Source organism: Acipenser ruthenus, chromosome 37, assembly GCF_902713425.1.
Source record: "Acipenser ruthenus chromosome 37, fAciRut3.2 maternal haplotype, whole genome shotgun sequence".
Lineage (NCBI taxonomy): Eukaryota > Metazoa > Chordata > Actinopteri > Acipenseriformes > Acipenseridae > Acipenser > Acipenser ruthenus.
This window is the reverse complement of record NC_081225.1, coordinates 2416435-2444363: the sequence shown is the minus strand read 5'-3', so window position 1 is coordinate 2444363 and position 27929 is coordinate 2416435. Positions and strand designations below refer to the sequence as shown.

Genomic DNA, 27929 nt, shown 5'->3' with positions numbered 1-27929 from the left:
GTTTCTAGCCCTGTATCAATCCATCGTAATGTTTTAGCTATGTCGTAAGGCCACCCCCATGTTAATTCCTCATTCAGTCGGTCCCTTGACAGCCTTGATGAAGAGGTTCCAGTGCGTTTCAGTATCGCAGCCGTCAAACTTCGAGCATGTTCTTCTTTCTCTGTATTTGATCATCCATAAATGCTGAACACTCGGTCGTCCTAGAAACCCTTCTAAAAGCTTAACCCAATAAACAGAGCAAAGTGTAATAAAGCATAGGCAAGCATTGTACTGAACAGTGAGGTGTGCTAAAGCATATTAAACATGGCAAACCAGGGTAAACTGTGATAAACACAAAGTATAACCAGAGGAAAAGCATGGGAAAAACTGCAATAATACCGTGAAACCTTTATAAAGGAATGTCTAGAAGTACAAAAAGAAACCTGATTTCAATGAAAAACGTTTCGATCAGAGGTCTCTCTAATGTCCTTCTCCAGTGTTCTAAATGTGTGCATGATTAATAACCTCTGGGTGCAGGTATAAATCATGACGGAGCTATTCAAACTCTGTGCTGCACAAGACATGCATTTCCTCCTGGCGCCAGGTGTGTTCATAATCCCTCCTGTGGTGCTGCGAGTCTCTGGCTAAACTTTCTAGGCCACACTAGTGGCACTTTTTAAAAGAATACTTTTTTTATTTTTATTAAACAGTCACACTCTTGGTCATCAATACCTGCCTTGATTTTTTTGTGTAATCTGATACACCAGCGATAGAAATAAGACTCCCATTGCACAGCGGTTTGATCCATTCCTGGTTCAATATAGACACACCTGAACGTCTTACCTATATACTGTGGCTATTCAAGCTTGTATTAAAACATGGAGTCGGTGAAACTGCTGTGCAATAGGAGTCTTATTTCCATCCCGGTGTACACTTGATTTTATACACATTTTTATTTTTCATGTATTGTGCAGTTATTCTACTATTATGAGGACCTCTCTGTGTGTGCGCTGCTGCTTTGTCTTGGTGGTTGCAGTTAACAGAAATAATGTCGTAAGTGTTGCATGTCGTGCACCACCTCCATTCGTTACTTGACTAGATTTGGTACTAGACTGGATTTCAATAATCTTGCTTTGCTGTCTCGTGCCCAGGCTCCTCGCTGTGGTGGGTTTCTGTCCCTCCTTCTCTCCGCTCTCTCTCTCCTGGGCAGGAGTCACGGCTGTGTGCGTCTGGACTTCGGGCAGCCCTTCTCACTCAAGGTAAGAACGACTCTCCCCTTGCACAGCGCTTTGAGACGGGCCAGGTTTTAATAGCAGAACGGGCTGAGTTTTAGACGAACCAAGAAAGCTTTGTGGCAAAATACTGAACCAATCCTACTATTGCTGTGGAGAAATCTAGCAATGGGTGTTTTAACTTTGTGTACAGGTACCAAGCTCAGGTGTGTCTGATTAAAACCAGGACTGGATCAAACTGCTATGCAGTGGGAGTCTTCTTGTCGTCCCTGTTTGTCCCAGCGCTATACTTCTTGAAGGTAGTTGTGAGACCCAGGACTGTGCAGGGCTGGTGTGTGATTGAAGCCCTGCCGCTGTGCTGCCTCTGATCTGACAGGCTGTGTTGCTGCTTGCAGGAGATGATCAGCAGCGGGCGTCTGCCAGTCAGAGGGCTTCCCCTGGAGGACATTCTGCTGCCAGCCGTGATGGGATCCAGGTAACTGGACACAGTTTAACCTCTCTGCTAAGGACTTACATTTTTATTTATTTATTTTTCAGTAAATAGTGTTACATTTTAGAATTTATTTTTTTATAAATTTTATAAAAATAAGCAAGTACCCCATCACATTACCTGTTTAAAGAAAGGATATACATTTAAATATATCCTTGAAGAGATGCAACCTCTTTTTTTTTTGCTTTTGAATATATATTGTAACAGAGTGCAGTGAAACGTATTGGACAGTGTATATATTCGACCGTGGTTTGTACACAGTAGCTGCTTGTTGAAAAGGAAAGTGTAGTTCATTTGTCTTAGAACCCTGAACTACATTTCCCAGGATACCACACGTGTCCAAACAGGTACTTACCTGGTGTGAATTAGAAACACCTGCGATAAGGTAAGGTAGGTAATGTAAGCAGGGTTGAAGCAACAGTGTTGTGTCTTTGACAAGGTTCAGTCCTGCCCACAAACCCAGCGTGTTGCAACAAACTCCAAGGGATCGTCTCTCCTCTTTATGAAAGAGAGATAGAAAGTGTTCTGATCGGTAAACGGCTTGGCCTTCTGAAGTGTTTATTTTAATTCTCCAGTGTGGGGACAGGCTTTTGTTTTGTGGTTTTTTATTTGAAAACGAGTATTGCACATTTGTCATTTACAACTTCAAAACAACAAAGAAAATTAATTTTGTACCAGATTCTTGCCGTTGTGGGTCTCTTATTTACAGTAGAAGACCGACAACTGTGACTAAAGCACCCCACTTTGTCACATATGTTAAGACATATTGTACTACTAATTATAATAAGCACATGCATCTTTTCCAAAAACGTTGTGCTCTTTCCTATACTGCTAGAGTGCTCTGCCGTGCTGAGTGGAGTTCTCTTTCCTATACTACTAGAGCGCTCTGCAGTGCTGAGTGGAGTTCTCTCTCTTAGCCCTGCAGTGTTGAATCAGTCACTATAGCTCCCCTGTGTTTTCTCCCCAGGTCTGACTCCCTGTTTGCAGATAAATCCCTTGGCTGGGTCCTGCCAGTAGCAGCCTGCCCACAACTGGAGGAACAGGAGTGCCATCTGGTGGCCAGCCTCTGCAAGCACCTCCTGTACTGTAAGCATGTTTTTATATTTCTCTCTGCACCATATCGTCTGCTTGAAGTATCACAAGCCCTGTCTCAGAACAGTGAAAGAGAATCCATAATTATACTGCTAGGCAATGTGGAGAAGCTATAAAAAACAAAAAAAAACAAACAGGCCAACAAAATGCTGGGATATAAAGTGAAAAGTGTCGAATTTAAATCAAGGGAAGTAATGTTAAAAATTTACAATGCATTAGTAAGAATATTGTGTTCAGTTCTGGTCACCTTGCTACAAAAAGGATATTGCTGCTCTAGAAAGAATGCAAAGAAGAACGACCAGGATTATCCCGGGTTTAAAAGGCATGTCGTATGCAGACAGGCTAAAAGAATTGAATCTATTCAGTCTTGAACAAAGAAGACTACACGGCGATCTGATTCAAGCATTCAGGATTCTAAAAGGTATTGACAGTGTCGACCCAGGGGACTTTTTCGACCTGAAAAGAGAAACAAGGAACAGGGGTCACAAATGGAGATTAGATAAAGGGGCATTCAGAACAGAAAGTAGGAGGCACTTTTTTACACAGAGAATTGTGAGGGTCTGGAACCAACTCCCCAGTAATGTTGTTGAAGCTGACACCCTGGGATCCTTCAAGAAGCTGCTTGATGAGATTCTGGGATCAATAAGCTACTAACAACCAAACGAGTAAGATGTGCTGAATGGCCTTCTCTCATTTTGTAAACTTCCTTATGTTCTTATTAAACACTCAAGAGTGTTGAATTTTTGGAAATACTAAAATAAACTTAATAATAAAGAACTAAATAAAGTCGATGACAGATGTTTCGATGAGAAGACATTGAGACAGACTTCCAGTCGTTTCTCATTGAATTTATTCATGTTCTGTTAGTATTTCATAGCTGATGTCGTGTAAATCTCTGATCGTACAGCTTGGGGGAATTTTTTTTTTTACATAGGCAACAAGCAAAGTGGTGCTTTTTTTTTTTAAATACATGCTTTTAAAATAAAAGAATCTTAACAGATTTAGAAGTGTGCAATTGACTTGCCTGAATCCACCCTTCAAGTTTTGAAAACGTAGGACTCGCGTTTTATTTAGTTCAGAGTAGATTTAGCTGTGAGCCTGGTAACTGGAAACAGAACTGTGTGCAGGGCAATTTTATATTCACATCCCTCACAGCATTTCATTGAATTGCCTTCCCTTTAAACTTTTACCACAATGTGCTGAGCAGTACATTTATGAAGTGTAATAAACACTGCCAAATCAAACCCTTCTTCTCTCTGGAAATAAATGTGTGTTATTTCCTTCATTACTTTTTTCCTTTTTCTTTTTGTGTGAATGTATTAACAGTGTAATTAAGGGAACCCCTGGAGGCATGCCAGTAGTAATGCTCTTTGATAAGCACAGCATGATGGAGCAGGCAGGGGTGGGCATAATGAAAAGGCATACACGTTTAACAGGGAAATCAGCAAGAGTTTAAAAAACAGACACATTATTTAATTCGTTACCACGAGTACAACAACGTTCTCATAGGAGGAAGCTGTAGGTTTTCCCATAGTTGTTCTGCTATGCATTTACAATGGTTTTGTCATGGTTTTTAGATAGGTTGTAGTATACCCCTCTGGGCTTTACCATGCTTCCCTATGCTTTACCAGACCTCTCTGTGCTTTACCATGCTTCCCTATGCTTTACCAGACCTCTCTGTGCTTTACAATGCTGCCCTATGCTTTACCACACCTCTCTGTGCTTTACAATGCTGCCCTATGCTTTACCACACCTCTCTGTGCTTTACAATGCTGCCCTATGCTTTACCACACCTCTCTGTGCTTTACAATGCTGCCCTATGCTTTACCACACCTCTCTGGGCTTTACAATGCTGCCCTATGCTTTACCACACCTCTCTGGGCTTTACAATGCTGCCCTATGCTTTACCACACCTCTCTGGGCTTTACCATGCTGCCCTATGCTTTACCACACCTCTCTGGGCTTTACAATGCTTCACTATGCTTTACCATACCTCTCTGTGCTTTACAATGCTTCCCTATGCTTTACCACACCTCTCTGGGCTTTACAATGCTGCCCTATGCTTTACCACACCTCTCTGGGCTTTACAATGCTTCACTATGCTTTACCACACCTCTCTGGGCTTTACAATGCTTCCCTATGCTTTACCAGACCTCTCTGTGCTTTACAATGCTTCCCTATGCTTTACCATACCTCTCTGTGCTTTACAATGCTGCCCTATGCTTTACCACACCTCTCTGTGCTTTACAATGCTGCCCTATGCTTTACCACACCTCTCTGTGCTTTACAATGCTTGCCTATGCTTTACCACACCTCTCTGTGCTTTACAATGCTTCCCTATGCTTTACCATCCCTCTCTGTGCTTTACAATGCTTCCCTATGCTTTACCATACCTCTCTGTGCTTTACAATGCTGCCCTATGCTTTACCACACATCTCTGTGCTTTACAATGCTGCCCTATGCTTTACCACACCTCTCTGTGCTTTACAATGCTTGCCTATGCTTTACCACACCTCTCTGTGCTTTACAATGCTTCCCTATGCTTTACCATCCCTCTCTGTGCTTTACAATGCTTCCCTATGCTTTACCATACCTCTCTGTGCTTTACAATGCTTCCCTGTACATTATCATGCTTTCACTGTGCTCTATTACACTTCGCTGTGCTTTTACTTTGGTAGACTTTCTATAAGGGTAAACGGAGAGCATTCTATTAGTGTATGAAGCTTCAAAAGTCATTTTTAAGTGTTTCTTTTTTTTTACATCCCCTTCCTTACTATCTAATAGTGTTTGTAATCATTCTCTTTTCTCAGTTCTAAAGCACATGCAGGTTTTCACATTATTTTGCTTTCGAATGTGTTCTTTCCTATACTGCTAGAGCGCTCTGCAGTGCTGAGTGGAGTTCTCTTTCCTATACTGCTAGAGCGCTCTGCAGTGCTGAGTGGAGTTCTCTTTCCTATACTGCTAGAGCGCTCTGCAGTGCTGAGTGGAGTTCTCTTTCCTATACTGCTAGAGCGCTCTGCAGTGCTGAGTGGAGTTCTCTTTCCTATACTGCTAGAGCGCTCTGCAGTGCTGAGTGGAGTTCTCTTTCCTATACTGCTAGAGTGCTCCGTATTTAATTACATTTCTTATCATTTAAACTTTTGTCACCAAAAAATTGATGAATTTAATAAAAGCTGCTAAATGAAATCCTAATACTCTTTCTCTTTCTTTGGAAATAAATCTGTTTTATTCCCTTCATTACTTTCTTTTTTTCGGTTTCCTTTCATTTTAGTTTTAATGTATTATTCATTTAGAACAATTTTAATGAGGGAAACCTCTGGCAATCCAATAGTAATGCTCTTTGATAAGGACAGCATAATGGAGCAGGCAGTGGTGGGCATAATGAAAAGGCGCTTTACCTATACACTGGGGCTAATCGAGCTTATCGTTAAACCTGGAAATGGTGAAAATGCTATGCAATAGGAGTCTTATTTCCATCCCTGGAGTCTGTCACCTTTTTTTGAAGCAGTTGAGCTTAACTCCTGGTAAATTTAATCTTGTAATTTTTCCACTCTGTGTGTTTCTGATTCACCTCGTTGTGTCTGCACTTCCTGTCCGCAGCGGCCACTTCCTGTTCTGCGGTCATGTCCACATCCATGCTGTCCTGCCTGCTCCTGCACAGACACCGCAAGGTAAATCTGCCATTGCCTGTGGTGCCACCTGGTGGATCAGGGGTGACATTGCACTGTATTTTCCTCAAGTTTTTTGTTTTGTTTGTAAGGGCTTTTGTAGGCAGAATTAGCTGCACGTACACATTAAAAAACAGTGCAATGCACATACAGAGGGTCTTCATGCAATCAACAGTTTACTATCAGAATATACCCAGAGTATAGGAGCCTGCAGCTTTGCCCAATGTAGGCAAACCTGCTTGCAAATTGCCCAATCCATACTTCATGTATTACATGGTGCTCAGCCCACAGTGAGGGGAAAAAAACAGACACACAATCAATGCATAGGTCTGTGCATTTTAAACAAGGACTATAAATTCATTTTTTGTATTGTTAACCATTGTCCATGTAGGTTTGAGTCTTTGTATTTGCATAGTAGTGTACAATGTAAGGCCATTCATTTCATATGCAGTGTTTCTTCCAAGTCTTTTCCCTATCCAGTTAAACGCTGTGCACATGCAGTCTAATACATGGTGCAGGAGTTTATAAAAGTAGAAGGCTTCTTAGGATGGCATTTCAGGCATAGGTGTAGAAAGTAACCTGGAACAGAACTGTCTGCAGAGAACTGAAGTAAATGACGATCAGCTGCCAAATGTTTAGACTGTGGGTTCAGTAGTTGGTTCACCCCCTTATTGAGGTCAAAAATGAAATGAAATATTGCTAACAGTTATAATGGCTCGTTTCTGTCTGCCACTGGGACTGAGTTTGAAATCAGACTCCCATCAGCAGCAGATCAAATCCATCTGGACACAGGTGCAGAAAGAGGGGCTGGGCTTTTCAGCGATGGGCCAGCTTAGAGAATTGGAATACTGAGCTTAAGTCCGTTCTTAATTTCAATACACACACGCACACACACACACAGTTAGGGCCATAGAAGAATCGCATTTAGGGTAATTCACTCTGAGGGACTGGGGTGAGCTTGAGTTGATCGGAAAATGTAAGAAAGAGCTGCCATACTGTGTAGAATTGTAATTAAATGTGAACGGTTTAGGAAATTAAACAGAATGTCAGTGCTGAATGTCTAAAGTTATAATGTCTAACTGCCACCCCCTGATTGAACCCGTGTCTGTGCAGCAGGGCGTGGCCGTGCCGCAGCTGGCTCGTGATTTCTCCTGGCTGCTGGAGGAGGTCCTGTTCAGGAATCGGGACGTGGGGTTCGGGGGGAGCCTTCCTGAGGTGCTGTGCCACTCCATGACCCTGCTGCGGGACAGCCTGGTGCTCTGCACACCCCCCTCCGCCCCCGCCCCTCTCGTCGCACCCCGGAGCACCCCGCAGGCCGCCATGACCCTCTCCCGACACTGTGGGGCGCTGCAGCACCTCTTCATACACGAAGCCGTCGGGGGTGAGAGGGGAGGAGCTTTCCCAACCACAGCTTAATGTTGGAAGTCAGGCCCAGCCCTTATGAAAGTGTAGCGTGGCAGTATTGCAATTCCCCCCTATGCCTTTCCCATGGTTATACTGTGTATTTACCCTGGTTTGCCATTTTTTTTAATGTGCTTTACCATACCTCTTTGAGCTTTACAGTGCTTACCTATGCTTTACCGTGCATTCACTATGCGTTATCATACCTTGTAATGCTTTTACTATTGGAAACATTTATAAGGGAGAACACAAATTAGATTAAAGGGGAACTGTAATGCAAATTAATGTATAACAATTTCAATAGAAAACATGTTAACTAAAGCTTTTGACCCATTTTCAGCCTCCCCTTGAGCAGTATATTGTATAAAAACCATTAAAACAAATTAACATCGAATGTATTGGAGCTCTCTTCCGTGGTGCTTCGTGTGACGTCCTGTCGGTGACTCTCTCTATAGTCGCACACAGTATTCTATTGAGAGGATGTCCTGTTCCTATATTATGTAGTCATTGTTTTGTTATGGCCGCCCTTTGTTGGCTCAGGCACACAAAAATACTTTTTGTTTCTGTTTTTCCTTTTGTTATTTTTCCACCTGATCGCTTTGTATTCCGACAGAATTCACCCTGCCGGCGTTCACTGGTGTGGGGGGGCTGTCAGCGATCTGACGGAACTACTTTACCTGATGCCATCTTCAGAAACAACACTTTGTTTTAGTGCTTACTGTACTTAAGTGTGCAAAGTTAAGATTCTTCTCTCTGTCTCTCTTGCTGCACCAGCCTGTGCTGTCAGTGCCATGCTGTCTGAGATGATGGACTGTGTGAACATTGATGAGATGGACTTCGACGTGGCGCTGTGCCAAGAGGAGCTGACAGAGCGAGTGGCACAGCTGTGCCAGTTACTGCCCAGCGAGGCCCTGCTGCTGCCAGTGGGTAACTTCAGTATCCCTGCTGTGATAGAGATCAGGGCAGGGTTTACAGCATTGAGCTGTGTAGCTGTGCTAGTTACACCTGTGCTGTGTCAGACTGAGAGCAGTGAGAGATCGGGGCAGGGTTAGCCTGAGAGCAGCGAGAGATTGGGGCAGAGTTAGCGAATGAGAGCAGTGAGAGATCAGGGCAGGGTTAGCGAATGAGAGCAGTGAGAGATCGGGGCAGGGTTAGAGAATGAGAGCAGTGAGAGATCGGGGCAGGGTTAGACTGAGAGCAGTGAGAGATCGGGGCAGGGTTAGAGACTGAGAGCAGTGAAAGAGGGGCAGGGTTAGAGACTGAGAGCAGTGAGAGATCAGGGCAGGGTTAGAGACTGAGAGCAGTGAGCGATCGGGGCAGGGTTAGAGAATGAGAGCAGTGAGCGATCGGGGCAGGGTTAGACTGAGAGCAGTGAGCGATCGGGGCAGGGTTAGAGACAGAGCAGTGAGAGATCGGGGCAGGGTTAGCGAATGAGAGCAGTGAGAGATCGGGGCAGGGTTAGAGACTGAGAGCAGTGAGAGATCGGGGCAGAGTTAGAGACTGAGAGTAGTGAGAGATCGGGGCAGGGTTAGAGACTGAGAGCAGTGAGAGATCGGGGCAGGGTTAGAGACTGAGAGCAGTGAGAGATCGGGGCAGGGTTAGAGACTGAGAGCAGTGAGAGATCGGGGCAGGGTTAGCGACTGAGAGCAGTGAGAGATCGGGGCAGGGTTAGCGAATGAGAGCAGTGAGAGATCGGGGCAGGGTTAGCGAATGAGAGCAGTGAGAGATCGGGGCAGGGTTAGAGACTGAGAGCAGTGAGAGATCGGGGCAGGGTTAGAGACTGAGAGCAGTGAGAGATCGGGGCAGGGTTAGCGACTGAGAGCAGTGAGAGATCGGGGCAGGGTTAGCGAATGAGAGCAGTGAGAGATCGGGGCAGGGTTAGCGAATGAGAGCAGTGAGAGATCGGGGCAGGGTTAGAGACTGAGAGCAGTGAGAGATCGGGGCAGGGTTAGAGACTGAGAGCAGTGAGAGATCGGGGCAGGGTTAGAGACTGAGAGCAGTGAGAGATCGGGGCAGGGTTAGAGACTGAGAGCAGTGAGAGATCAGGGCAGGGTTAGAGACTGAGAGCAGTGAGAGATCAGGGCAGGGTTAGAGACTGAGAGCAGTGAGAGATCGGGGCGGGGTTAGAGACTGAGAGCAGTGAGAGATCGGGGCAGGGTTAGACTGAGAGCAGTGAGCGATCGGGGCAGGGTTAGACTGAGAGCAGTGAGCGATCGGGGCAGGGTTAGAGACTGAGAGCAGTGAGAGATCGGGGCAGGGTTAGAGACTGAGAGCAGTGAGCGATCGGGGCAGGGTTAGAGACTGAGAGCAGTGAGAGATTGGGGCAGGGTTAGAGACTGAGAGCAGTGAGAGATTGGGGCAGGGTTAGAGACTGAGAGCAGTGAGAGATCGGGGCAGGGTTAGAGACTGAGAGCAGTGAGAGATCGGGGCAGGGTTGGACTGAGAGCAGTGAGCGATCGGGGCAGGGTTAGAGACTGAGAGCAGTGAGCGATCGGGGCAGGGTTAGAGACTGAGAGCAGGAGAGATCGGGGCAGAGTTAGCCTGAGAGCAGCGAGAGATCGGGGCAGGGTTAGCGAATGAGAGCAGTGAGAGATCGGGGCAGGGTTAGAGAATGAGAGCAGTGAGAGATCGGGGCAGGGTTAGAGACAGAGCAGTGAGAGATCGGGGCAGGGTTAGAGACTGAGAGCAGTGAGAGATCGGGGCAGGGTTAGAGACTGAGAGCAGTGAGAGATCGGGGCAGGGTTAGAGTGAGAGCAGTGAGAGATCGGGGCAGGGTTAGAGAATGAGAGCAGTGAGAGATTGGGGCAGGGTTAGAGACTGAGAGCAGTGAGAGATTGGGGCAGGGTTAGAGACTGAGAGCAGTGAGAGATCGGGGCAGGGTTAGAGAATGAGAGCAGTGAGCGATCGGGGCAGGGTTAGAGACTGAGAGCAGTGAGAGATCGGGGCAGGGTTAGAGACTGAGAGCAGTGAGAGATCGGGGCAGGGTTAGACTGAGCAGTGAGATATCGGGGCAGGGTTAGAGACAGAGCAGTGAGAGATCGGGGCAGGGTTAGAGACTGAGAGCAGTGAGAGATCGGGGCAGAGTTAGAGAATGAGAGCAGTGAGAGATCGGGGCGGGGTTAGAGAATGAGAGCAGTGAGAGATCGGGGCAGGGTTAGACTGAGAGCAGTGAGAGATCGGGGCAGGGTTAGAGACTGAGAGCAGTGAGAGATCGGGGCAGGGTTAGAGACTGAGAGCAGTGAGAGATCGGGGCAGGGTTAGAGACTGAGAGCAGTGAGCGATCGGGGCAGGGTTAGAGACTGAGAGCAGTGAGAGATCAGGGCAGGGTTAGACTGAGAGCAGTGAGAGATTGGGGCAGGGTTAGAGACAGAGCAGTGAGCGATCGGGGCAGGGTTAGAGACTGAGAGCAGTGAGCGATCGGGGCAGGGTTAGAGACTGAGAGCAGTGAGAGATCGGGGCGGGGTTAGAGACTGAGAGCAGTGAGAAATCGGGGCAGGGTTAGACTGAGAGCAGTTACAATTCAGCTGCTTCTAGTGAGTAACCCAATGAGGGATTTTAATCTATATTAAATACAACAGGGATTACTATTATTCTGCTGTTTTAATCCGACTATAAACTCCCTATTTGAGGAATCAATTCCAAAGCTGTCAATACATCTTGCTTGGAAAAAGAAGAGAGAGAGTTCTGGGCAGTGTTTACAGTATTGAACTGTGCAGACCTGCCAGTTAGCCTGATGTTTCACAGCAGAGAGATGCAGGGAGTGAGGGGGTTTAATTAAACCCATAAATATAAAGACAGAAAAAAGAAGCAGTGGTTTTACTGCCTACATTCCTCATTAGCTTCCTGGCGCACATGAAATCCTTCCAGGGTATTCTGTTTCATTATGTTTTACTTGTCTGACTCTGCAATCCAATACTTTTTTCCTTCTTTTCTTCTCAATGGTAATAACCAAGTTGCTGAATCAAGTTATGATTTTATACAGGGCATGTTATGGAGCACTCTGAGGTCACTGTGCTCGAATGAGAACCTCTCCTAATCCAGTGGGTGGTATTGTGCCTCTTGTACACATCTGTCCGTTATATAATGTGCAAGTTTGACATGTTATAGCAAACGTGTATTTTCATTTTATAACATGATCTCTACTGTAAGAAAACAAATACCCGTGTGGTATAAAATGTGTTTCTTTCCAAACTGCACACCTGGGAGCCAGTGGAAGTGCAGAATGGCTTTGAGAGTTCTAGAATGGCTTTGTTACAATCACTGTAACTTCTTGTTTCACAGACCCTGATTTAGCACTTGTCGGGGATTACCTTAACATTACAGTCCTAACATTAGTGCTGATGAGGTCTGTGAGCCAGTGATGTGCATGTCCAGTCTTGGGTCCATTTCTTCATTCTCCAGCCACCATCTCGTCATCTTTTGCAGACTCTCCAGTGAGGAGGAGGGAGGGGTGTGGGCTCGTCACAGTAGATCACGTCTGGCCTGGAACGTCTGCTCCTTTCCATATTTAAAAGCCAATGGACACCTTGCCATCCCAAGGATGAAATAAGACTCCCACTGAATAGTAGTTTGATCCATTACTGGATTTACTATGAGTTTTGTAATAGGACTCACCTGAGCTTGTTACTGAAACTGTAGCTAATTAAGCTCATTGTAAAACAGGGAATGGATGAAACTGCTATGCAATAGGAGGCTTAATTCTCTCCCTGTGTTTCAAAGCTGATGGAAAAATTACAAATGCATGAAAATCTGTCGGTAAAATCTTACTGAATTGTGTGTTTTGTGTGCTTCTCCAGCCCTGTCAGTCGGTGTACAGTTTTGCTCAGGATTCGATCGACAGTCTGGTGCGCTGTGGGATCCTCGTTATGGAGGAGGTGAGTCCTGAAAGTGCTATATACTGTAAGTGGTTCAGCTTCCTTCTCACTGGGATAGCCTCTCCCTACCCCCCCCACCCCCCACCTCCCACCTCCGGGTTTTGCTGAAAATGTTTAACACTGCTCTCGATCTCTTCTCAGCTGCCTCGAGAGCGCCCCCTGTGTGACCTGTGGGGTCGGCGTCAGGCTCTGCTGTGGAAGTCCTTTGATGACCTCTCGAACAGTGACAGCGACTGTGAGGAGCCACCGGACCGCCGGTCCTACAAGGTGAAGTGGAGCTGGCTGCTTCTTCCTCCTAACTTCAATCAGCACAATTCAAACGGAAATCTCTTAAGAATCCAGAACTACTGAACACTCGAGAAACGCTAAAAGAAACTTAACATTTTTTTGTTTCTTTAATATTTTTAAAACTATTAATAGGCTAGCATTTCAGCTAGTGTCTTTTTAAATATTTTGTGTTATTTAAGTTTGTAATCGGAGATAGAAATAAGACTCCTATTGCATAGCAGTTTCACCCATTCCGGGTTTTACAAACTGCTATACAATTCCATCCCTGGTAGTAATGAGGTTTGCTGTATGGCTCTTTGAGGAACAAGGTTTGCTGTTTGCTGTAGACCTTCAACTCCCCACTCAGTGCTTTTATAAAAATGGGTAGCATTTTGGGGTAGCCCATGCGAGGCCGATTACTCGTTGAAGTCCTGAAAGGAGAGTGTTTATCTGTTCTGGGGCTCAGCCCCGGTCATTCTGCAGTAGCACACTGTAAATCTGTTCTGGGGCTCGGCCCCGGTCATTCTGCAGTAGCACACTGTAAATCTGTTCTGGGGCTCAGCCCCGGTCATTCTGCAGTAGCACACTGTAAATCTGTTCTGGGGCTCAGCCCCGGTCATTCTGCAGTAGCACACTGTAAATCTGTTCTGGGGCTCGGCCCCGGTCATTCTGCAGTAGCACACTGTAAATCTGTTCTGGGGCTCGGCCCCGGTCATTCTGCAGTAGCACACTGTAATTGCTTATGATTTATTTTATTTGTGTGTGCTTTAGCTGAACCAGCCCAATCACTGCCCAGACTTCTTCTTCCTGTGCAGTGTCCTCAGCCCCCTGCTGAGGGCGCTGTCCTGGTCTGTCTGTGGACTCCAGCACCTCTACTCCCCACTCACAGGTCAGTACAGCGGTACATTCAACACACACACACACACATTTGTTTGTAGTGTATGTGAGGACTTTGCATGGACTCCTAATTATTCCTAGGGTCAACACAAGCAACACGGGAGGAGGTAGGGATTTTACTTGTAGAGCTCCTGAATTCTGGAATGCTCTGCCTTCATTTGTCAGGGAAGCTGGGACCGTTACAGATTTCAAGTCAAGACTAAAAATGCACTTTTATAAAATGGCTTTCTTATCTTAGTGGGTTTTAATGTAACTTTAAAATGGCTGCTTTTGTATTATTATTGTGTAAACTGTTATTGAAATCTGTTATTTAAATGGTCTGACTGTGGCAGTTGTATGTGTGCCATGCCATACACATGCATAGTGGTTTGTTCTTTTTTTCTGCTATGTACTGTACTGTGCTTTGCGATACTTTTGTACAAAAAGTGCTATATAAATACAATAAAGAAATATCCCAGCAGAAGTATCCTGTATCTTCCAGCCCCGCTGTCGTAACTCCTGGAACACTCGCACTCTCTCTCCAGTATGCATGCTGCTGTCCTGACAGACGGTTTGAGATGTACAGGCTATGCTCACTCATGTTATTTTGGCACAGTACAGTTTTCCTGTTCAACACCTTTATTGCAGAAAATCTCTTTGAATACATTAATGTAATGATGCAACACATTCCGCGTTGCTGAGAACATGTCAAATGGAAAATGCCGTGCATTCAATCAGTCAATCGGGCCTGTCCCTGTGTTGTTTAAACTTACATTTTCTTTCAGTGCAGGAGTGTTTACTTTATCCCGCGTAGCTTTCATTAAACTCCCATAAGGGAATCCTAACCCTAACTAGGTGCAAATCCATTCAGCGCCTTGTAAGTTAACAGCAAAATCTTAATGAATTCTATACTGCACAGGGAGCCAGTGTAAAGAAGCCAAAACTGGGGTAATATGTTCACTTTCTCTGGTTTTAATCAGAATTCTAGCGCCGGTATTCTGAACAAGCTGCAAACGGGATACCACATGTTTTGGCATACCATAGAAAAGTGCTTTACAATGATCCATTGACAAGCCTGCTTGTTCACAGAGTCGGAGTGCATTGAACGCATGCAGGGATTCCTCCTTGACAAGGCCCAGGGAGAGTCCTCTTACTTTGGTGAGTTTGGAGATGAATAAATCCTGCAGCGAGTCAAAGAAAGGGTGGCGGTCTGCTGGTTTTATTACTCTCAGAATGTATGCCTGTGACAAGGCAGCTGCTTGAGAACAGGCTCATTCTCCAGTGTAATACTGTTTCATCACTGAAGCAATTCCCATATGCTCAGCATTGCCTCTTTCAACCTGTAAATCTTTATTTTTTTTTTTTTTTTTTCTCTCTTCATACAGAAAGTGCTACCCTGGAGATGGCTGCCACTGCAGTCTGGACATTAAGAGACCTGGGAGTGAGTACAGGGCTCCAGTCCTTGCTTGTTACTGCAGTTCTGTCACCCTGTTCGTCACGGTGGAAATGTGCTGTGAACAAGCCGATTAGTTTGTTTGTTTTCTATTGACTGAAGTTTTTTCTTTTTCTTTTAAATAAGTGAGTTCCCCAGGTGAAGATGGATGATAGGAGACCTGCTTGTATTTATTTGGTCTTGTAATTTCTTACACTGTAAGGCTGGTTAATACTTCAATCGGGAGGCTGTCTGCAGCCTGAATTGAATATTCTTCAACTCTAGCTGGTCGCCTTTTATTTATTAGACGTTACTGATTAGTCCCCTGAGGTGCACAAGGACATGTGTTTTATGAACCAGCCTTTTTGCATTACTTTCCCCTCTTGCGGGGCCATATTCATGCATTTATGGATGTATATCTGACACTCCAGGGATAGAAATAAGATTCCCATTGCATAGCAGTTTCACCCTTTCCAGGTTTTACTACAAGCTTGATTGGTTAGTGTATAGGTAACAAGTGCAGGTGTGTCTTATTAAACTCGTTGTAAAAACAGGAATGGATCGAACTGCCATGCAGTGGGAGTCTCATTTCCATCCCTGCTTAACTCACAAGCATGGTTTGATTTGTTTTTATTTTCATTTTCAGGTTTTGAAAGAAGAGCCCGGGGAGGGTGGAGCTGTGTGTTTGCGACTCAGTGAAGCCTTTGAGCAGCCACTGGCCCAGGGGAAGCTGTGCAGGTTTATAGAACGGTTCCTGTACCATTGAACACGGGGAAGCTGTGCAGGTTTATAGAACGGTTCCTGTACCACTGAACAGGGGGAAGCTGTGCAGGTTTATAGCACGGTTCCTGTATCACTGGCCCAGGGGAAGCTGTGCAGGTTTATAGCACGGTTCCTGTACCACTGAACACGGGGAAGCTGTGCAGGTTTATAGCACGGTTCCTGTATCACTGAACACGGGGAAGCTGTGCAGGTTTATAGCACGGTTCCTGTATCACTGAACACGGGGAAGCTGTGCAGGTTTATAGCACGGTTCCTGTACCACTGAACAGGGGAAGCTGTGCAGGTTTATAGCACGGTTCCTGTACCACTGAACAGGGGAAGCTGTGCAGGTTTATAGCACGGTTCCTGTATCACTGAACAGGGGAAGCTGTGCAGGTTTATAGCACGGTTCCTGTACCACTGAACAGGGGGAAGCTGTGCAGGTTTATAGCACGGTTCCTGTATCACTGAACACGGGGAAGCTGTGCAGGTTTATAGCACGGTTCCTGTACCACTGAACAGGGGAAGCTGTGCAGGTTTATAGAACGGTTCCTGTACCATTGAACAGGGGGAAGCTGTGCAGGTTTATAGCACGGTTCCTGTATCACTGAACACGGGGAAGCTGTGCAGGTTTATAGCACGGTTCCTGTACCACTGAACACGGGGAAGCTGTGCAGGTTTATAGCACGGTTCCTGTACCACTGAACAGGGGGAAGCTGTGCAGGTTTATAGCACGGTTCCTGTACCACTGAACAGGGGGAAGCTGTGCAGGTTTATAGCACGGTTCCTGTACCACTGAACAGGGGGAAGCTGTGCAGGTTTATAGAACGGTTTCTGTACTACTGAACAGTTCATGCTGTGCAGGGCGCAGTGGTTCTAAGTTCAGGTTCGAGGGCCTGTTCAATTGGTCTCAACCAGCGGTGGACAAACTTTCTTCTTTCCGGTCCTGGTCTTTGTTCCAGCCCTGTTCCTAAATTGTATGATTGAACCAATGAAGTAGTTCATGATCTCATTTTACCTGTTAAACCTGGAATGGAATTGCCTTCCAGGATCGGGATTGGACCCCCCTGGTCTAAACGATGGCGCATCATAATACCTCCACCAGGTAAATCATTATTAGAAGGGGACTGGGAGAAAAAAAAACATATCTATAACGATGTCTCTTCAAAGTATGCCAGATTTGGACCTGTTCTGTATGTTTGTAAGTGTTCAGTGGCTACCTCTAATCAAGGTGAGTGTATTTCTCATACTCTCTTTACTGTGTCTTCATACACAGTGCAAGAGAACTCACACTCTAACTTGATTAGAGGCAGCCGCCAAACACTTAAACATATAACAAGTCATTCAATCTAAATTAAAAAAGGAAACAGACCAAACCCTGATCTTAGCGTTCTTAATGTGTTTGATATAGAACCTGTTCAGAATGCTTTGTCACCGTCCCTCGAGTGCAAGATTGACACTCTGTTATTGGAAGTGTATCTGCTGCTGGGGATGTGACTCGGAATCGATATGCTTTTTGTTCCTTACTTATTTACAGATGTGTTTAATTGATTTGATATGTATTGTCTTGTATGCAGACACACATTGATGAGGGACACAAGTTGGCAGTTTCTTTAGAAAGATTTCAGGCCAAGTTACACAAAACAGTTTTATGTGGAGCTTGTTTTATTTCTATTTTGTATTTATTTTTTTTGTTCAGACATGCCGTTCTGATTTATTGTTTTTATTATACAAAGAAGCCCCTCAACATTACCAGAACGAGCCCCTTCTTTGTACATTATAGTTTGGATCTTGTTTTCTGTTTTTGTTTTCTTGAAGAAAAAAATCTAATAAAAAAATTAACTATGCAGAAAAAGGGAAGAGTAACATTTTGAATTTTTTTCTAATGCAGTCAGCACTCAAATATCCGACCCTATACAATTTTGACTTCAGTGATGGTTAAACGCGTGTGACGCATATCGGATTAATTCATTTTGGCCTGTTCCAACCCTTGTCCGTTTTTTCAGGGAACACAAAGATACAATATCAAAAATACATAGCTGAAAGGGCTGTGTTTTAAAATAAGTAGGCTTCCATTTAGATGTACTGTAGTTGGTTTTGTTGGTACAGTACTATATTTTCAAGTGAATTAAAATACTTATGAACGATATGATTCTGAAAATATCTCTTGCTAAAGAGACGACTGTGGACTGTAATACAGCACCTACTTTTAAATCTGGTATGTATTGTAGCAGTAACGACCCAACAGCAAAATGAAATCATAATGTTACCCATGCACAGAACTGCGTAAAACGTAAAAGGCAATGCAATTTAGCAAAAGATTAAAAAAAGCCAGTTTCCAGTTTTCAGTATTCAGAATTGCAGAATATAGTTCTCGATAAGGCCCTAATGTCACAGTTCACTTGCAAATGAAAATGCACAAAAACAACTAAAGATCACGGATTAAAAAAAAAGAAATGCATCACAGTGTCAAACTGTTCAATGATTAACTATTACATTACCGTAGCTTGTCTCGTTTGCTTTGTTTTTGCTGCATTTTCGTTGGGTGAAACTGGAGGCAGAGCTGTGTATCTGCACAATACAGACACCGACTTGGCATTTTGAGAAATAAATACAACAAAAAATGCAGGCTGTGACGGATAAACAAGTACATTGTAACACTGAAGAGATGGGCTTTGTATCAGAAAACTGGAAAAGCATGTGTGACGGGCAAGAGCATTCATTTGTTTTTATGTGCATGTGTGTATATAATGGGGATTGATTTTATTCTTAATACAAGGGTGGTAAAAAGCGACTGAAGTGAATCTGGGTCACTGAGGGTCATCTGCCCTCATTTTCCTGGTACTGGGTGTGTATTTAAACACTGCAGTTACTGATGAAGACATTGTGTGATTTTCCTGTGTTTTAATGTAAGCTCTGAATCAACGCAGGGTCAATGAACTCTTAAAATCAAGCTCTACATAGCTGGTGTACATCAGCAGCTTGCAAGCCCAGCCTTGTCGTTCGACCTTGTGATGCGTGGGTATAGCGCTTTGCCATCTGTAAGGATTTCGCAAAACTCTTCCATCAAGTTGTTGTTAAATGTAACTTATGAGGATTTCTGCAGAGCGCCGTTTGTTCTTCACTTCAAGATGTTATCTGTTAATGTGCTTGGTCTCACACCATACACTGTGCATCACGCCAGGGAAATAAGACCAGATTTGGTCAAGGAAGTTGCGTAAGCTAGCTGTGTATCTGTGCTGTAGGAAGTCATTTCTTTGCTCAGAACAGAAACATCTACACCGACGCCAGCTCAGGCATACCATCTCTGAAGCCTTGTGTGTGTATCACGTGTGTGATTTGCTTCGTTCCTGATTTACTGTATTCCAGAATAAACTCTTGATTGAAACTGAAGAAGACTGGCTTATTATTTTTAAGAAATCAAATTTATTCATATATATAAAATTAGATTTCGAGTGAAGGTAAGAGAAAGCAGTAGCTATAGAATTCTGGGTAATGGGGATATGCAAATGTAAGCATGACAAGAGCCAATCAAATTGCGTTAAAGTTGCCAGAAGGCTTCTACATTCACAGTTTTAAAACTCAAGACTACAGCAGCTGCAGACATGTTGCACCCTGTTTGGGGCTCATCAGTGCAGTGTAACTGAAAAGCTCAGGAGAGTAAAGCTGCTGCTGTACTCAAGTTTTAAAACACTGTGAATGTAGAAGCCTTGTGACAACTTCCACGTGATTTGATTGGCTCTTGTAATGCTGAAAATTGCATATTTTTGGATACAAAATAGCAGTGGTCATGTTGTAAGTTAAAAGGATGTGTTAAGAGTACGGCCAAGTGTGTCTCTATTGACTTCCACTGGTAATCTACAAGGTCAGTGCCTGATTCAGAAGTGTTTGTAAGTCCGTACAGAGTTTAATATACTGGTCAACAGCACCTCACTGAGATTACGCACTGGAGTGCACGAATGCCTGCTGGATTTAAGGATTGGAGATATAGAATAAATTCAATGATAACAGTTCCTGTTCTCAATTCGCTTCGGTGTTCGAGTTCAGTAAATCGCTGTTTTTATGCAGCTCCTTGTTTCAGAGATGCACTCATTTCTCTCTGTTTGTTTTGTTGTTCACAAGAAACATTTAACGGTTTGCACCAGCTATCATTAGAATCATTTTTATTTATTTTTTGGAGAAAAAGTAACAGGCAGTAACGCTGTCAGAAGTATGATCCTGTTGAAAACGAGGCGTGAAACGATGGTTGTGGATTCAGAACTGCCAGGCAGGTAAATCCGCTAACAGTACAGTGGTACACCCTGCAACACAGTGAGCAGGTAAAATAAGAATAGCAAAGTACTGATACAGCATCACTTAAACTCACTGAAACCAGCGCAGTCATCTCCAGCTAAGAGAACACCCCTCTGGAAGCAAGCGAAGTGTTCTTTAAGATGGAGTTGACCACCAGACACAATATAAATCACATGCATCAGCATATGAAATTAATAGAATAAGAGAAAAGCAATTGGCAAGTGTATGTTAATAAACTATAATAAAGTAACTGATGTTACTGTCAAACTAAATTAACACAGCACCCCTGCACATGCTAAGAAATGCAGCAGCAGCTCTAGATCAATTATCAATGTACAGGAGCAATATTCAAGACATGCAGAAAATGATTTAACGGAACGGTGAAGCAACTCGCCCGAACAGAAAACATCAAACTGCTCGGCGACCTGTGTCTGATTTGAGGTTTTTTTCAGGAGCTCAAACAATGTCTTAACTTTTTGTAGCATGAGAAACAGTGGCGCTTTTCGCTGTTTTGTTTACGTGACATTTTGTAGGGACGACCTATACTCGTGGAAATCAGAATACAGAACGAGGCAATGATGTGATGTTGGTTCTGGAAAGATTGAATAAACCAGTCCGTGTGCCTCAAGAGACTCTTGTGATGACACATTGAAAAGACTGAATAAGCTATTTGAATTTAAGTTTGATGATGAGTTATCAGGTTACGAAACAGTACTGTATCGGCTGTGAACGAATCACTATCGGTGCCAAGAAGGTGTTCCTTTAAGCGAAGTTCCTGTTTGTTAACCTGGAGCATTTACAATGGGAACAATCAAGGGTGTTCTTTTAGGCGAAGTGTTCCCTTAGGAGGTGTTTCTATACACAGAGACTACTGTATAATACATTTCAGTGAAAAATATGTACTTGGACAAACCCCCACCTTTATTTTGCCTTTGCTTAACATCCAACTGCTGCATTTCACTGTCCTAAACCAAGCAACAATATTACAACGTTATCAAATTTGCAAAGCCTGTGTGCCTTAAAGTGTCAGGAACATGTATTTCCTTATAAGGGAGGGGGTGGAGGTTAACGGCTGTGTTGCAGTTCTCCCACAACAAGAGTATAAAAACTAGGAAGTTTTCTTTTTAGATTTTATTATCTCTGATAATGCACAGTGCTTTGTAAGACCCAGGCAGGAAAAAGGCACTCTGGTTTTGTTAGTTTTATAAACCAGGGTTTTTGTATAAAATAATAATGATGATGATCAGAAGGCAGCAAGCTGGATTTGTGTCTCGCTCACACCACTGTGTTGCGGATGAGTCCAATCTCATCGATCTCACACTCCACGACATCCCCTTTCTGTAAATATAAAGAAAAAGGTAACAGAAATACATAGAGTAAGTTTTGTTTCATTTTAGTATGGTACAGATTGCGATCAGAACAACTAATATGAGCAGGGCCTGGTGCAGTGGGATAAGGAAGTGGGTGAGCGATCCATCGTGGTGTTCCAGGCTGGGCAGCACTAAAGGTGTGCAGAGACGTTACCTGCATGTCGTTGTGATGGTCGTGCAGAATTATGGGTTAAAGGTTAATCAGAAGAGATTCTGCCCATCCTTAATTGCACCCGAGTTACATATTAAACTGGAATGTGCCTCGGCTTTAACCTTTGGTATAGCCAGGATTTGCTTATTGCAGGAGTGAGTAAATGCTTCATTCCTTCAACGAGAAGCAGATAAACTCTGTTTGCTCTCGACTACTCTGCTGGCCTGGTCTGACCGGATCAGAGTGGGGTTCAGAAAAGCGCATCTTGTTTGAATCCTCGGTTGAACCCCCCTCACCTTGAGGAAAACCGGCGGCTTCCTGAAAACCCCGACGCCAGGCGGGGTCCCAGTGAGGAAGACGTCTCCGGGGTACAGCGTGACAAACCTGAACAGAGAGAGACACAGAAAATACAAAGAGAAGATCAGTCGGGAATCCCTTTACAACCAAGTGGTCTTTACCCATGGTACTGTCACAGCTTAACCTGCTTCTGCAAAGTAATGATTTACAAACACCTCAGTGCTGTGAGAAGGTTACTCATTGAAGTCCTGTGCTGTGTGGGGGGCGCTTATAAATCACAGACCGGCGCATTTGCTTATATATAAAAAAAGGGGTGACCGCATTGCCATTGTAAACGATGTATAAGATTAGCTAGTATAAGCCTTTGCACCCATTTGCGCAATTATATAGTACCTAAGTTTTATGAGTTGAAAAATGACAATTAGTTTACAATTTTTTTATTTATTTATTGTTTTACAGGAAAACTGCTTTATCAGTTATTTTAGTAAAAAAGCTATAAAATATAATTATTTATTAATGGAGTCATCCATATAAAAAATGATTCTATTGGAATTAGAAACGCACAAAAAAGGTCCTAGATCCATAATAAGACGTCTTATGCGTCCATGAGTTACATGAAAAGGTCACCTTGATCAACCTCGTTTACACCATGTACAAATTCAAGAGCTTAAACAACAGCAAAGCAGGTTCTGCTGTGCAGTATGCCCCTCCAGGAGCTAGAGGGAGCTGTGGTGTTACGAGGTTACTCACTGCGAGACCCAGGAAACCAGCGCCTCTGTTTTGAAGACCATCTGATTAGTATTGCTGTCCTGAACCACACGCCCGTTGACACGGCAACGGATCCCCAGGTTGTGCGGGTCTGAGAAGAGAGAGAGATAGATAGCAGATGTTGCGCACTCCTCACTCGTAACTAGGTCACGCTTTTAATTCTGTGCTCAAGGACGTGATTTAATTGCGGTCGTGGGTTAATGGCATGCAGGATCTGGAAAACTCTGTTCCCTATTTCCGAACGTTTCTCTCGTGTTGCTGGATGAAGAGGTAACGGTTGTCGGATCTCACTCACCGGACAGGGCTCCTGTAGTGACGATCGCCGGCCCTAGGGGGCAGAATGTGTCAAACGTCTTTCCCAGCAGCCACTGCTTCCCGTTGCGCTTCATCTGCCAATCCCGTGCGCTCACGTCGTGCGCCACGGTGAAACCAGCGACGTGGCCCAGAGCCTCCTCCTCCTGCAGGCAGGAAGGGGTTAAACCACAGAACCCACCAGCGGACCGCGGAGTTATCAACAGCTTCACAATCGACTGGGAGCAGATACTGCACAGTACAGACAGCGGCCCTGATACGATAGCACACTGAGAGACTGCGTTTACTTAGTGTGTTGTGTTCTCTCACCTTGATGTGCTTTCCTGTTTTCCCAATGACAAAAGCCAGCTCCACCTCCCAGTCCAGCTCCTGCAAACAGAGGAACTCCAGCAGTCGAGAAATACGACAAGAAACTTCCATTTAAAAAAAACACAAAAACACAAAAAACAGGTCATGTTTCAAGTGCACATTTCTACACAACTACAGAAAAGAGCTGTGGGCGGGCAAGAGAGTATAATTTTCCATGAGTGTCGTATTATTAACCTTTTCATGCCTGAAATATTGAAAATAGCTGAAAAACAAGTCGTTCTGGACAAATAATAAATATATTTTTTCAGTTAAAAAGCCAAAAAAATATTCAATTGCTTTATAAGGGGAAAAATGGCATCCTCATATGAGGGCATCATGCATTTGCTTGCTAGTCTTCCACATGTCTCTGTGTATAATATATATATATATATAATGACTAGAAGAGGTTTTTTTTATCTGTCCCATATGAGGTAGCCATGCATGAAAGGTTAATAAATAGTTTTTTTTTTTTTCCAGAAACATGTAGTCCTGGCTGACACCAATCAGTGACCTTGGTCTGGGCGGGGTGTATGATGTCATCGCAGGGGCCGGCGATGGCGCTGGGGAACTTGCTGAAGATGATGGGCTCGGAGGGGATGGCCACGCCCTGCTCCAGACAGTGATCCACGTAGTTCATCCCCACACAGATCACCTTGTCCGGGCCAGTGATGGGAGACAGCAGGGAGGCCTCCGAGAGAGGGACGAGGTGCTGACCGCTGGACAGGGCTCTGAGACAGAAACACAGAGTACAGCTGAGTGTACTGGGCAGTCTGTGTCTGTGTGAGGGTAGCTGTGTCTGTGTGAGGGTAGCTGTGTCTGTGTCTGTGTGAGGGTGGCTGTGTCTGTGTGAGGGTGGCTGTGGCTGTGTCTGTGTGAGGGTGGCTGTGTCTGTGTGAGGGTAGCTGTGTCTGTGTGAGGGTGGCTGTGTCTGTGTCTGTGTGAGGGTAGCTGTGTCTGTGTCTGTGTGAGGGTGGCTGTGTCTGTGTCTGTGTGAGGGTAGCTGTGTCTGTGTGAGGGTGGCTGTGTCTGTGTCTGTGTCTGTGTGAGGGTGGCTGTGTCTGTGTGAGGGTGGCTGTGTCTGTGTGAGGGTGGCTGTGTCTGTGTGAGGGTGGCTGTGTCTGTGTGAGGGTGGCTGTGTCTGTCTGTGTGAGGGTAGCTGTGTCTGTGTGAGGGTGGCTGTGTCTGTCTGTGTGAGGGTAGCTGTGTCTGTGTCTGTGTGAGGGTAGCTGTGTCTGTGTCTGTGTGAGGGCTGCTGTGTCTGTGTGAGGGTAGCTGTGTCTGTGTCTGTGTGAGGGTAGCTGTGTGTGTGAGGGTAGCTGTGTCTGTGTCTGTGTGAGGGTGGCTGTGTCTGTCTGTGTGAGGGTGGCTGTGTGTGTGAGGGTAGCTGTGTCTGTGTCTGTGTGAGGGTAGCTGTGTCTGTGTGAGGGTAGCTGTGTCTTTGTGAGGGTAGCTGTGTCTGTGTCTGTGTGAGGGTAGCTGTGTCTGTGTGAGGGTGGCTGTGTCTGTGTGAGGGTAGCTGTGTCTGTGTCTGTGCGAGGGTAGCTGTGTCTGTGTCTGTGTGAGGGTAGCTGTGTCTGTGAGGGTGGCTGTGTCTGTGTGAGGGTGGCTGTGTCTGTGTGAGGGTAGCTGTGTCTGTGTGTGTGAGGGTAGCTGTGTCTGTGTGAGGGTGGCTGTGTCTGTGTGAGGGTAGCTGTGTCTGTGTGTGTGAGGGTAGCTGTGTCTGTGTCTGTGTGAGGGTGGCTGTGTCTGTGTGAGGGTGGCTGTGTCTGTGTGAGGGTAGCTGTGTCTGTGTCTGTGTGAGGGTGGCTGTGTCTGTGTCTGTGCGAGGGTAGCTGTGTCTGTGTCTGTGTGAGGGTGGCTGTGTGTGTGAGGGTAGCTGTGTCTGTGTGAGGGTGGCTGTGTCTGTGTCTGTGCGAGGGTGTCTGTGTGTGTGAGGGCTGCTGTGTCTGTGTCTGTGTGAGGGTGGCTGTGTCTGTGTGAGGGTAGCTGTGTCTGTGTCTGTGCGAGGGTAGCTGTGTCTGTGTCTGTGTGAGGGCCTCTGTGTCTGTGTCTGTGCAAGGGTAGCTGTGTCTGTGTCTGTGTGAGGGCCTCTGTGTCTGTGTGAGGGTAGCTGTGTCTGTGTGAGGGCCGCTGTGTCTGTGAGGGTAGCTGTGTCTGTGTGAGGGTGGCTGTGTCTGTGTCTGTGTGAGAGTGGCTGTGTCTGTGTGAGGGTGTATCTGTATTTGTGTGTGTAGTGTCTTGGTGTGTGTCTGTGTGAGGGTGTATCTGTATTTGTGTGTGTAGTGTCTTGGTGTGTGTCTGTGTGAGGGTGTATCTGTATTTGTGTGTGTAGTGTCTTGGTGTGTGTCTGTGTGAGGGTGTATCTGTATTTGTGTGTGTAGTGTCTTGGTGTGTGTCTGTGTGAGGGTGTATCTGTATTTGTGTGTGTAGTGTCTCGTGTGTGTCTTGCATAACAGTTTGATCCATTCCTGGTTTTGCCAAGAGGGTAATAAGACACACCGAAGCTTATTACCTGTACACTGTAGCTAATCTATATATATATATATATATATATATATATATATAATATATATTAAAATCTGGAATGGGTGAAACTGCAATGCAATAGGAGTCCTATTCCCACCCCTGCAGTGTCCCATGGCTGTACCTCTGTGCTGTGTCCAGGCCACTCTCCCCTCTCTCCAGGAAGCCCCTCATGCTGTGTGGCAGGGAGGGGTCGAAGGAGTTCAGATCCACCAGCTCCCCCCCCTCCCGCTGCTGCACTCCAACCCGCACCTCTGGGGACCCGCCTCCCCGCCGGAACTGCACCAATCGCATCCCTCTGGACAAGCACCGCCTCCCGCCGCTCCGCAGCAACCAATCAGAGAGTCTGCTCGCACCTTGCAGGGATCTGATAGGCAGGCTCATCAGCTGTTTCAAAAGCAAAGAGGCATGCAGTAACTGGGTACAGCTGATTAGGAGAATAATATTTGCAAAGCTTTGCACAGGGGTCCACAATTCAAGTGCTCCAGCCCCCCTGCTCTTTGTTCGGTTGAGTCCAGTTACCCTCAGAGGAAAGGAACGAGGGGAGGGACGAGGGTGTGGGTTCAACCGGGGGACTGCTGTGATCCACCCCGCCCCCCCACTGAACGACAGCCCTCGTCCTTTCCTCCGATGGGAACTCACCTCCTTCCTCTTTTGTTCCACCTGAACCCTAAATAAATGAACAGGACCAACCTACCTCCTTCCAGGTCTTAAACAGTTAATTATTGAATTAATGAAACCTATAAACCCTGCAGAACTCTGCCCCCGGGGTCTGTGCAGCCCTGAACTGGGGCAACAGAACCTCCAGTAAATGTTAAATATAGTGCAGTCAGGGTAACACGTTGCAATGATACCAACGCAGGGTCAATCTAGGACAATGCTACTCTTACTGTTCCACTGCTAAATTAACGAGATCAAATTGTCGCTGTGTCGTCATCATACACAGAACGGTGATTATCAAAAGGTGTTGCTGTTGCATTAGATCTGACCTTGAAGACTTAGTTCGATTCGATCAAATTAATTTACCTTTATATACTTTTGAAAAACTTTTTTTCTGTTGATAAATGAAATACAACTTTGATGTTGACGAAACACTCCGAAACTTCTGTTGGTTTCTTAAGACATGTAATAAATCAATTGAAACGTAAATTAATGAAGGGTTTTTGAATACGGGCTCCGGTTTGATCTTTAACACTCCGGTTTTTATTACCTTTCCTGTGCTTATTCGCGATCTGTCATATCTCGTAGATAAGAGCAATCTAATAGCATTGAGCAATGATTGCACAAACATATGCGTTGGTTCAAAACAGCGCTCTTTAGTTATCGATACACCTAGCTTAATGACCTCCAGTGCATTAGCCGCGTGTTAATTCAGCTCACCGCGGGGTTTCAATATACAGCTAATTAAATGAAAATAACATGAATTAAATCAGACATATGAAACATGTACCTTGATTCGTACTCCGACCCCGCTGGCTTAGTGTTATCTCTCTTAAAGTCAGTGTGCTTCCGGGGACGTCTTTTCGTGCAGCTTTACAAAAATAAAACCCATCCTAACAGCTATTTAACCACGCTGGAGCGTTTATATGCACATTATACGCAACTGTCTTCAGACCTTTGAAAGCATGCTTGTCATTCAAAATATTTTGTTTATTAAAGATAAAAAAAACACGAAGAAATAAGTTAACTACTGTCTTTGTTTAAAAACTACAGCTCCCAGCGAGCTTTGCGTGCATGTCTTGTGACCGTGAGGAAACGGACCACTCGGCGTTCGAGTGGGAAGTGCGGACAGCC

The 27929-nt window shown here is 45.0% G+C and overlaps 2 protein-coding genes across 5 annotated transcripts in view; one reads left to right on the top strand and one right to left on the bottom strand.

Annotated features, from left to right (window-relative positions):
* The window catches only part of LOC117397772 (glycerol-3-phosphate acyltransferase 2, mitochondrial), a 35206-nt gene extending 17278 nt beyond the window's left edge, over positions 1-17928 (top strand). Inside the window, exons 11-22 of one of the 2 annotated variants that reach the window (XM_059008677.1) lie at positions 1131-1238; positions 1607-1686; positions 2669-2787; positions 6394-6464; positions 7578-7842; positions 8637-8785; positions 12659-12736; positions 12878-13003; positions 13775-13892; positions 14969-15037; positions 15265-15320; positions 15958-17928. In XM_059008677.1, the coding sequence (XP_058864660.1) occupies positions 1131-1238; positions 1607-1686; positions 2669-2787; positions 6394-6464; positions 7578-7842; positions 8637-8785; positions 12659-12736; positions 12878-13003; positions 13775-13892; positions 14969-15037; positions 15265-15320; positions 15958-16077 (1359 nt within the window). In that variant the 3' untranslated portion in view covers positions 16078-17928. Of the gene's footprint in view, positions 1-1130; positions 1239-1606; positions 1687-2668; positions 2788-6393; positions 6465-7574; positions 7843-8636; positions 8786-12658; positions 12737-12877; positions 13004-13774; positions 13893-14968; positions 15038-15264; positions 15321-15957 lie in introns of both variants that reach the window. The other variant, XM_059008676.1, reaches the window with a different exon arrangement.
* Positions 17929-21482: 3554 nt separating this feature from the next.
* LOC117397929 (fumarylacetoacetate hydrolase domain-containing protein 2) lies at positions 21483-27741 on the bottom strand. 3 transcript variants are annotated; one of them, XM_059008465.1, is made up of 8 exons: positions 27586-27741; positions 26260-26522; positions 24124-24340; positions 23574-23633; positions 23248-23410; positions 22935-23043; positions 22184-22271; positions 21483-21704 (listed from the first exon to the last, which is right to left on the bottom strand). In XM_059008465.1, the coding sequence occupies exons 2-8, from the start codon at positions 26517-26519 to the stop codon at positions 21642-21644; spliced, it is 960 nt and encodes a 319-aa protein (XP_058864448.1). In that variant the 5' UTR covers positions 26520-26522; positions 27586-27741; the 3' UTR covers positions 21483-21641. The 3 variants fall into 3 exon arrangements, with proteins under 3 accessions (XP_058864448.1, XP_058864447.1, XP_058864449.1); XM_059008464.1 differs by lacking the exon at positions 27586-27741 and adding an exon at positions 27346-27467; XM_059008466.1 differs by lacking the exon at positions 27586-27741 and adding an exon at positions 27162-27286.
* Positions 27742-27929: the final 188 nt, after the last annotated feature.